This window comes from Cygnus olor, chromosome 8, assembly GCF_009769625.2.
Source record: "Cygnus olor isolate bCygOlo1 chromosome 8, bCygOlo1.pri.v2, whole genome shotgun sequence".
Lineage (NCBI taxonomy): Eukaryota > Metazoa > Chordata > Aves > Anseriformes > Anatidae > Cygnus > Cygnus olor.
This window is the reverse complement of record NC_049176.1, coordinates 10,282,245-10,293,139: the sequence shown is the minus strand read 5'-3', so window position 1 is coordinate 10,293,139 and position 10,895 is coordinate 10,282,245. Positions and strand designations below refer to the sequence as shown.

Below are 10,895 nucleotides of genomic sequence, written 5' to 3'. Positions count from 1 at the left end.
ATAAACAGCAATGGGCACTATCCCTCGTGGTGCAGCAACTCCTGACCATCTCCCTTGCTCACTGGCCTGATGGCTTCTCTCAAGCCTTGCCTAGGGCAGGAACACACCTCATGTTTCTTCAGGGGCTGGCTCTTGGCAGCTGCTACAGAATGCTACAGCACAGCTCCCTCGGCTGTGTCAAGGGCCAGGGAAGAGCAGCTACAGCAGTGCCTGGCCATCAGCAGCACCTGGCCATCACTAGCCCAGGACAGTCTGGTTACAGCCCAAGCCAGGGTGGGAGTAGAGGCCCCTGGATAGTCACCCCAAATCCCCAGAGCTGTATGTTCACCAGCTAGCCCATGCTCTGCCAGCCCCCCAATAACATCCCAGCAGAAAGGCCTGGGAAAGTCCTGCATAGGTTTGTGCTGTTAACTGTGCATCAAGGTCACCTACTTGCTTTTCCTTCTGCTCTCCTCTCCCTCCTGAGCATCTTTCTCTCCAAGCTCACTGCTGGTCCAAGCACCTGCTTTATGGGATGCATCACTGAGCCTTCCTCCTTCCTTTCAGGGCCGGGAATGCTGGTTTGGGGTCTAGCTATGACTGTGCTGGCTCCCAGGTAGTCAGTGCCATCTGCCGGCTACTCTTTCCTTGACTGCTATGAAAACATGGAAAGCTGAATAAGCAAGCTCCCCAGACTTCCTGTTTAACCAGTCCTTCCCCCACACCCTCATACTCTGCTCCTGAAACCACATATCCACAGTGCACATTTAAAAGATGGATGTTTTCAGAAAAGGAGCGTTACATTTAAAACATTTTATTAAATAATGTTACAAATAGAACAATACATATCAAATTCCAAGTCAAGCAGATGTTTAATTTATGATTATAACTTAAACATAACTTAAGACTCATTTAAAGTCCTTTAAGAGCTTTATAAATCATACTTGCTATATATATATATATATATACATACAAATCTGAGACTTCCATTTTATTTGCAAATTATATGCAGGCATGTAATCTTACAAACATATCTGACATTTTAAAATGGCCTGTGCCCAGATCAGTGATCAGAGACCTACTCAGGAACAGGTGCTTTAAACATTTACTGTTAACAGCACAGAAATACCCACAGTAAAAGTCACTCAAGAAATTAAATATTTATATATACACCTGTATTACAGTAATCCCATGGGGATGAGATCATTTCAGATCTACTTGCTGCATTCAGAAACTGAAGTACCTATTACAAGCACCAACATTCCTAGTGCTATTAGCAAAAAAGTCCACAAGTTTTCTGTTCTGGGACATGCAGCAGAAACCCAAATAACTGTCCATTTATGTCTGGGACATCATCTTAAAATAAACTGATTTCAACAATAAACCAGATCAATGGCTTCAAAGCAATTCAATGAATGTTTCTTAATCCCAATTATTTTGTTTCTGCAAGTATAACCCATGTCTCCAGAGAAGGCATCTCCAGCAGTGTAGGAAGTGATGTGAAATAATGCATGTCTTCACCTCACCGAGGTACCTTTGAGTAGAACAGAGGAGAAACCAGCCTCCTCTTTAGGCAGCAGCTTACTATTTGCTCACCATCTGGACAAGAGATGGCAAGCTCCCAGTTATGATAACTACATGACTGAATGCAGACAGTATTTTGCCAGAAGGCCAGAATTTTGCCCTCTGCTTGTTTGTCTTCAGTGAAAATACCAGACAGCTTGAGTTCAAAATTTGAGCAATACACAAGGTGAATCATCTTGTCAGCAAGAGGTAAAAACATCTGGACAGCTGCTGATCTCCATGCAGTTTCATTTCCTGAAAACCTGAGACATAAGTAAAGATGGCTTCAATTCCTGCAGAGAGAACAAAATTCCGCTATAAATTAGAAAATTGGCATAGATTTGTATTCTCTCTCATGTCAGAGGAATTTTGTATGCAGCAGGCAGCAAAAATACACAAAAGTGTTCCTAATGTTATATACAGCTAGACAGGCAACTCAGCACAATCATCCTTTAGGAGCTGAATAACCATTTCCAAATAAATTGATCAGCCTCCTTAGGAACTTTTATGCAATACCAAGATGCATATTAGGTACCCCAAATGCATATTGCTATTTCTGCAAATGTATAGCTATTAACAGTTCTGATGACTTCTGTGATTAAAAGGAAGAGAACTGGGAAGTGTAGCTCTCTTGCATGCTTACCTGAAACACCTGGAGTTAAACCATCTTGCCAGCATGCTGGAAACTGCCTTCAATAGTAAGGCTCTGGCAGCTGCTATAAAACAGAAATGAAAAGTACTTTAGTGATAACTGTTATATATCAAATGGATTTTAGAAAAGTGATTCCAATGCTTTTCATGCTGATTTTTGAGACACAACTTACCTGGAAGGAGTGAATTTCTTTGCTGCAAGAAGAAAGAAAAATATTATCATTTCAAGATGAAAGCCCTCTCATGCAAGCTTTATTTTAAATAAAATTTTTTCTGAATATTTGATAAAGAAACATCGATCTAATAACAAATCTCATAGGCAGTTATTACTGTGTTATTAGCCCCGTCTCAAAATCCTGCTCACTTTCCCTGGCAGTAATTACTGATGAATAGCTGTTGCTTTCCCCTCCCCTCTAATTATTTTCTTAAATTATTTTTTTTAAACTTTTGGATGTTTAAATGCTCATCGTAAAGCCAAATATAGCACATATGCAGGCTTTCTGAAAATAATTTTGTAATTTGTTTAAATGAGCTTTTACTTTTTCGAAAAGCTTTTTGAATCTGGAGGTACCACACACACACAAATCAGGAAGGTAAATAAAACAGTCCAATCTCTTACCTTTTTTTCTTAAACGTCTTGCTAGCCAAAGGAAGAATGATGCTGCAGTCAACACAGAGGCACTTGTGGCTGTTATACCCACAGTGACATAGTTGACTTGTTTGGCTTGTCCAGAAGCTGAAAGAAAAAAAGTTTCAGTGAGACCAGGATGCATGTGAGGTCTTTGAAACCCTGTTTCTTCCCTTTCCTTGTGCTCTTCTGGAAGAGACCAAAACTGCTGCTTGTCACTTGCTTGTTCTATCTCTTGCTGAGATAGGGGACATCCTGTGCATAAGATGAAATGCTACATACCAAAAATTATCCCACCTGTTGCCAAAGCAACAGCAAGGCAGTAGGCTAACTATCCCAGGGTCTGTCTAAGCTCCAGCCACAAGCTAAAATTTATGCTCATCTTTTTTTTTTTTTTCCCCAAACTCTGGTTCATATTGATTCCTGCTGTGGTTTCTTCCCCTTCGAAGAGTTCCACTGAAACCAATGAAATTATTCAAGACTCTAAACTATGCCTAAATAAAGGGGAGTTGAGCTCTTAGCATGTTAAGCAAAGACATTTCATGTGGGCCAAGCATGTGCCTACTGAGAACAGAGACAGCTCTTACTGCCTTGGATGGGAAGGCAAGGCTGAGACTTTTGCCCTGTAAAATTACAGCCTTTCACAGAAAAGCTCTGTGAGTTTCTTGGGTGAACTGCTTGGCTGAAGACTTATCACACCAACTTTACAACAAATCTATACTTCTTCCACTGAGAAGCAGACTGAAGAATGCAAAATCCCTACAAAGTTATACTTTTCTAGAAAAGCTCCTTATTTATATGCAAACAGCTCAAGATTATAAATATTTTATTAAAGAACAAACAAAAAAACAAAGTCAGGTTAAGGCTTCTGTTATTTTTAAGAAATCAAGATTTCCCAACAAGACCTTTAAGGAATTTTCTCCTTTATTTTCAAGGAACGTATTCCGAGATTTCATTAGGCTTTTTTCTTTGTGCGCTAGAAGTTCTAACTCACTGGCTGCTGTTATCTTCTCTACCCTTACATATCTCCTTCACTTAACTAGAAACCTAGTGACACTTTTCCGTGCCTATTCATAGACAAAGTACCTTCACATGTGGGCGGACTGGCACTCCAGTTTCCTGAGCTATTGCATTTAAGAACACTTAGCTTCCATCCTTCTGAACAAGTGAAGTGGCAGAATGTGTTGTAAGTGAAGTTCCTAGTATCAGGTGAGCAAACCATAGAGCCTTTCTCAGGACGCGTCAGTGATTCACATTGTACAATTGAAATACAGGATGAAATGGTTAAGAGTCATAAAGTGCCTTTTCTGTCTTTGGCCCTACTCTTTGCACTAGTAAATGTATACTACTTTCAAAGTAATTTGAATTTAGGGTGGAAGCAGTTCTCAGAGCCAAAATCACACATTTTTAAGGCAAGGCAGGTCACAGCTGAAAGCATAAGAACTCTATTACCTCCAACCTCTACTGAGGCCATGATACTACCTTGCACACCCAACCAGGGCTGGAGAATGACTGAATTTAACCTGGGCCCTCACTCAGGGAACAGGATTTCAGTGTGTTGCACATTGACAAGGAAATATTTTCCAACCCAGTAATTCTTAACTTTGCATTTTGGGAACAGCTCTGACCACTGTCCTTCTACCATGCACTCAGTGCTGGAGGGGCCCTCCAGAACATAGCCCTCCTGGCAGTGGAAATCACAACAGGAGTGACAGACAAGATCTCAAGGGGCATGGTCACAGGTCATGAAAACTTCTAGCCAGGTTACAGCCACACACCTCACAGCTGTAACATACGGATCACAAGAGCAGTCAGCACAGATGTCTAAGGAATTCAGCATGCTCATGCTGATAGCCCCAAGTGCTCGCGTGGGCAGGGATAAGGAAAGGTACCTTCACAGGATGGCTGCTCCTCAGTCCACTTCCCAGAAGATCCACAATGCAGCGTGGCTGGTCCTTTCAGGACAAATCCTTTCTCACAAGTGAACATGCAGTTGGTACCCCAGGTGACATTCACAGAGGGATCGGAGCAGTTCACAGAGCCATGAGCAATGGGTGTTAAGGCAGGGCAGGTCACAGCTGAAAGCATAAGAACTCTATTACCTCCAACCTCTACTGAGGCCATGATACTACCTTGCACACCCAACCAGGGCTGGAGAGTGACTGAATTTAACCTGGGCCCTCACTCAGGGAACAGGATTTCAGTGTGTTGCACATTGACAAGGAAATATTTTCCAACCCAGTAATTCTTAACTCTGCATTTTGGGAATGGCTCTGACCACTGTCCTTCTGCCATGCACTCAGTGCTGGAGGGGCCCTCCAGAACATAGCCCTCCTGGCAGTGGAAATCACAACAGGAGAGACAGACAAGATCTCAAGGGGCATGGTCACAGGTCATGAAAACTTCTAACCAGGTTACAGCCTCACACCTCACAGCTGTAACATACGGATCACAAGAGCAGTCAGCACAGATGTCTAAGGAATTCAGCATGCTCATGCTGATAGCCCCAAGTGCTCGGGTGGGCAGGGATAAGGAAAGGTACCTTCACAGGATGGCTGCTCCCCAATCCAGTCCCCAGAAGATCCGCACTGCAGCATGGCTGGTTTTGTCAGGACAAATCCTTTCTCACAAGTGAACGTGCAGTTGGTACCCCAGGTGACATTCACAGAGGGATCGGAGCAGTTCACAGAGCCATGAGCAATGGGTGTTAAGGCAGGGCAGGTCACAGCTGAAAGCATAAGAACTCTATTACCTCTAACCTCTACTGAGGCCATGATACTACCTTGCACACCCAACCAGGGCTGGAGAGTGACTGAATTTAACCTGGGCCCTCACTCAGGGAACAGGATTTCAGTGTGTTGCACATTGACAAGGAAATATTTTCCAACCCAGTAATTCTTAACTTTGCATTTTGGGAACAGCTCTGACCACTGTCCTTCTGCCATGCACTCAGTGCTGGAGGGGCCCTCCAGAACATAGCCCTCCTGGCAGTGGAAATCACAACAGGAGAGACAGACAAGATCTCAAGGGGCATGGTCACAGGTCATGAAAACTTCTAACCAGGTTACAGCCTCACACCTCACAGCTGTAACATACGGATCACAAGAGCAGTCAGCACAGATGTCTAAGGAATTCAGCATGCTCATGCTGATAGCCCCAAGTGCTCGGGTGGGCAGGGATAAGGAAAGGTACCTTCACAGGATGGCTGCTCCCCAATCCAGTCCCCAGAAGATCCGCACTGCAGCGTGGCTGGTTTTGTCAGGACAAATCCTTCCTCACAAGTGAACGTGCAGTTGGTACCCCAGGTGACATTCACAGAGGGATCGGAGCAGTTCACAGAGCCATGAGCAATGGGTGTTAAGGCAGGGCAGGTCACAGCTGAAAGCATAAAAGACAGCACAGACATTAGTCTGGAACAAACTGAAGTGTTTTTACTTTCTTGAAGCTTAGCGACATATCCACTGCATAGAAGCATCTTTAGGAAGGAGACTTACTATTCTGCCATTTCAGAAAGCAGATAGGAGTGGAAAGATGTCAAAATGGAAGACTGACTGTTTTAAGGCAAGGCTGTAAATTCATCTGCAGTTCATGACAGCAGCTGGTTACTATCAAAAGTTTTCCCAGTTTGACTGCTGCTTGGTGATGTACGATGCTTTTACTTGCTTCTAACAATAGCTTATTGTATGCTGAACACCTCAAAAATAGCTAGTCAGGAGTACTTGGCCTGATGTGAACAGTCAGACAGGATCATCTCCATTCCCTGTTCTCCACTTAAAGGCAGAAGAGGTTTTCCCTACATCATAGTCTAAACCAGGACTGGGACATTGGCCGTTTTATCTCTTCAGGATGTGGGAGACCTGTGTGCTGCAATACAATAGCATCTTCACCAGAGAATTAAAGTAATGGGCCAGAATCTCAGTTTGTATCCACTATGAGCTATGTACATGCATCCACAGAGCTATGTATAATATGGAAATCCCATCTACCATTGTGTTATAAGGTCACCTTTTCATGATAGAAGAGGGGCAGACCAGTCCCCATAAAAATTACAGTATACTGGTTTCAATTTAGTCAGCTCATAGCCTTTTTCACACCGAACTGTGCATGACAAGTTATAGCCAGAGCTCTCCAATGAATGGTTACACTCAAGATTCCCATGATCAAGTTTCGGTACCTCATCACAAGTCTTAACTTCAAAGAAGCACAAGGTACAGAGTTGGTCTCTTTGGCTAACGAGGCAAATCAAGCCAGACAAACTGAGCACTAGCTAGCATGACCATCTCCCCAGCTGGAAAGAAGGATGAAGTAACCTTACCAAGTTCACAATTCCTCCCATAGAATCCAGGGTTACAATCGCAGGTGTAATTGTTAATAATCTCATTGCATTTCCCATTGCCACTGCAGGTAGACTCGTTGCAAGAAGCTGCAAAAAAAAAGTCAATCAACTAGAATCAGCAATGGCCACTACTGAAACTTGGTTGGTGCTTCATTTATCTTTCTGGAACTAAACGAGCACTTTGTAGAGCAAAAGAAAGTCAGGAAATTTTGCTACATAAGGCTATTCCGTCATTTCACGGAATCATTTCAGAAATCAATAGCTTTGACAAACTAGCTCACAGGGAAAGAATTCCACTGGCTGGAAACTCCATGACCACTTGTTCTCAGTTATTAGCAATAATTAAAATGCAAAAGGAACAATATACTATGGGGTAGGCAGAAATCCTCAGACATTCTTCATTAACTCACCACTGCTCTGATTTGGCAGATATTTCACTTAGATTTATTTTTTTGACCTATCGTTAGCCATCTCTACACAAATCTAAACCAGTGTTCTGTAGTTAGCAGAGAGAGACAGATGCCTCCAAAAGGACAATTCTCATCTAGCTCAGTCACCTACTTCAGAGTAGGATCAGTCATCTTCTGGAAGAGCCTGTTTCTCTCCACTGATTATGGAGAGGGTCTAATAACTCCCTTAGAAAAGATGTATGATATTCTGGGAGCTAGAAGGTAGGTGAGATCAATCCAGCTCTTAGAATAAGGTCAGCCTCAGCTCTGTAATGATAAATGTACTGGTGTTTACAGGGTCAGGTAGTTAATATGTAAGGCCAGGTTAAACAACCCATCCCACTATCTCATCTCCACAGGAGCTCACTGAAAAGGACTTTCTGATACCATACCTCTATAGCACAAGGCGACCTTCCTTTTCTCACAATTCTCATCATTCCATTTGCCATCATCCGTCCCTCTTTTGATGTAGATTTCAACACAGTCCTCATTTTTTCCTGTGCCATTTGGCTCATCGGTAGCCCAGTTTTGATCATCATTTCTCAGTGATTCGTTTGTTCCTACCCAGGTCCAGTTATCATTAATTTTTCTGATTCCAATCCAGTAGTAACCCGGATTGAAGGGTAAGATTTCATTGAGATAGTCGTTTTCGCTCTTATTCTGAATGGCAACCAAGTTAGTATGAAACTTTTTGCACCACTTCTCTGCTTCATCATAGGTCATGTTTGTATCTGAATAATTGTATGTCCAACAATTCACCCCCTCCAGTATTGTAAGCCCTGGAACAAAAAGATGGCAAAAAGTTGCTATCGGACTTTTTCCCCTCCTTCTCTAGAATAGGATCCATAAAGCTCTACAAATATTGCACATTTGTCAATATCTGAAACTGCACAAAGTTAGCAGCAATTATTTTATAAATGATTAATCAGCAAGCTTCAAATCAGGTATGTCACCATCAAGCATAGCAACTTCAGCCTGTGAAACTATGTCTGATCACACAAAGCTCTGCAGACTTCATGGTAAATCATAGGAGCCAATTACATCTTTGACAGTTAAGCAGGGTAACATGCCATTGCAGCTACTACTTTCTATGGGAATCTAGCCTCAAGCTAATTAGCTCACATTCAAAAAAATCTGCTTAATTCTGAGCTTAAACCCAAGCACACCGACATTACCATCCATCTAGTTTTCTGCAGACATATACACTTACCATAAGCAAGAAGAGAGAGGAACCACAAGCAAGTCATGTTTCTGAGTTTTGTCTTTTATACAGATGGCTATGAAAGATCAAAGGAACACATTTGTATAGAACATACACTGCTTTTTTACAATTCAGTATAAAATATCATCCACTTAATCTCTTCTACATTTAAACAATCATTCTAAAGAATTAAATAAGACAGCAATTCTTGGGAGATTAATCATCTAAAACAGTTCTTAATGTCAAGATAGTTTTTAAATAGCTTTTTAAAAACTAACAGAATTCTACCTACCCAGTCTTCCTCTAGCTGAGCAATGAAATATAATAAAACACTCCATATATACTCACAGGTGTAGTTGTATTGGTCAGGTGCTATAGAAGTCCTCTAATATTTAGCAGGGACTGCTAAATTAGCTAAACTGCTGAATATGGACTTGAAGATTCAACTCAAAGCGTCCAGACTCTGTACCCCTTGCCTTTACCACTGCCTTTTATTCTCTCAGCCAGCCCGTCCTTCATGGTACGGGAAATCCCACATGGAAAAAACATTCTTGGAAAACCCCAGGATCACATCCTTACAAATTAAGCTTGATGTTTCCCCTTGCCAATCAACCCTCCCACAAAGACTTGCTGTGCTGACAAGCTGCCAAGTGCTGGATTACAGTTTTACTGACAGAAACACACAATTCCAGGATATCAGGAAAGAACAAGAAGAGTTTGCTGCATGAGTAAGCAGATTCCAACTTTTCTCCTAGAAAGTTTTGCACCCAAGAGGTACCAGCTCTTCGGGCATCTCAGTAAGAAAGGCACTGACATCAAAAGCTGGTTAACTAGTTTGAGTAAAAGATGAAAATTGCACCACTGGGCAAGCCCTTCCTTGTGGACCACAGCATGCTGTGCAAAGTTCCCATCCGTGGTGAAGTTCACCAGCTCCAGATTTACTAGTGGTCATACAGGGTCTTGTTCACAATATAAATTCAATTGCTGATAACGGTCAAGCCCAGAATGCAGGCTTTGCTTTGGACAACATGCTCCAATATCCTCATCTCAACAGAGCTACAATTCCTGACCACGTGCATGCCATATTTCAGGAGGACAAGACAATACGCTAGTCATATACTGAATTCATGCACATTGATTGTGGATACACTGATTAATTACACCACTGTGTAATGCAGTCACACAGCATCCATGGCATGAGGCACACGCCTGAGTAGTCACAGACACTGCCATAGCTGGTTAGTAAGCAGTCACAGGTGACTCAGAGTGCACCTGAGAAGGCAGCAAGCACAAGGATCACTAAGTCCTCATACAATAGCCTTCCAGCTGCACCACTCCACCATCCTCCTGCACGCCTTCACACGTATGCCACGTAGGTGACAAGGTCAGTGACTTCCCACGCTACGTACAACACTAATCTCGACTGTAATCACCTAAGAATCTTTCTGACCCCTCTTTGTTACAGGAGGTCCACTTGTACTCCAGCAGATGGTCCAGTTGCCAAATTAGTGCTCCAGGCACAAAGATTCACCCATAGGGGTAAGGTTTAGCCAGGCTCAATGCTGAAAGGTCTCAACAAGCACCATCAGCAATAGGACGACACAGGGCATCACCTACTTCCTATCTGTAAAATGGTTACAGTTTATAAAGTACAGGTTGAAATACATATTTTGGAGGCTCAGCCTGTATTTCCAGAATGAAGTGAGTGGCTCCTGGACCCCAATTTAAGATGTCAGGTGATGTCAATTTCCCAATCAGTACTATGGAGGTATTATTTCACTAGCTCAACATGCGCACCATCAGCATCACCCTGGCACATACCGTACTGCACTTCACCACACTAGCATCCTAGCAGCAACTGATTGGCTTGAATGTGCACTTTGTTATTCGGGTTCACAACTGCTCAGCTTCACACTGTAGATCAGTTTCTCAGCACTTATGAGGGAAGGAGGACTGTCATTTGGTCTTTCAAAAGCATTATTCCCTTTTACTAACCCATGCCCTTAGGGATGGTGGGGGATATGACAGATCCCTGCACATCACACTGTCAGACCATAGGACATAAAATGGTCTCCATTATCTAATTGG

At 42.6% G+C, this 10,895-nt stretch overlaps 1 protein-coding gene across 2 annotated transcripts; it reads right to left on the bottom strand.

Annotated features, from left to right (window-relative positions):
• Positions 1 to 439: 439 nt before the first annotated feature.
• On the bottom strand, positions 440 to 10,456 carry LOC121074267 (E-selectin-like). 2 transcript variants are annotated; one of them, XM_040566154.1, is made up of 12 exons: positions 9,156 to 10,456; positions 8,817 to 8,883; positions 7,999 to 8,385; positions 7,137 to 7,244; positions 6,014 to 6,199; positions 5,364 to 5,549; positions 4,714 to 4,899; positions 3,908 to 4,084; positions 2,813 to 2,929; positions 2,367 to 2,388; positions 2,186 to 2,258; positions 440 to 634 (listed from the first exon to the last, which is right to left on the bottom strand). In XM_040566154.1, the coding sequence occupies exons 2-11, from the start codon at positions 8,851 to 8,853 to the stop codon at positions 2,201 to 2,203; spliced, it is 1,464 nt and encodes a 487-aa protein (XP_040422088.1). In that variant the 5' UTR covers positions 8,854 to 8,883; positions 9,156 to 10,456; the 3' UTR covers positions 440 to 634; positions 2,186 to 2,200. The 2 variants fall into 2 exon arrangements, with proteins under 2 accessions (XP_040422088.1, XP_040422087.1); XM_040566153.1 differs by lacking the exon at positions 440 to 634 and adding an exon at positions 779 to 1,835 and having other exon boundaries at positions 9,156 to 10,455.
• Between the last annotated feature and the right edge of the window lie 439 nt (positions 10,457 to 10,895).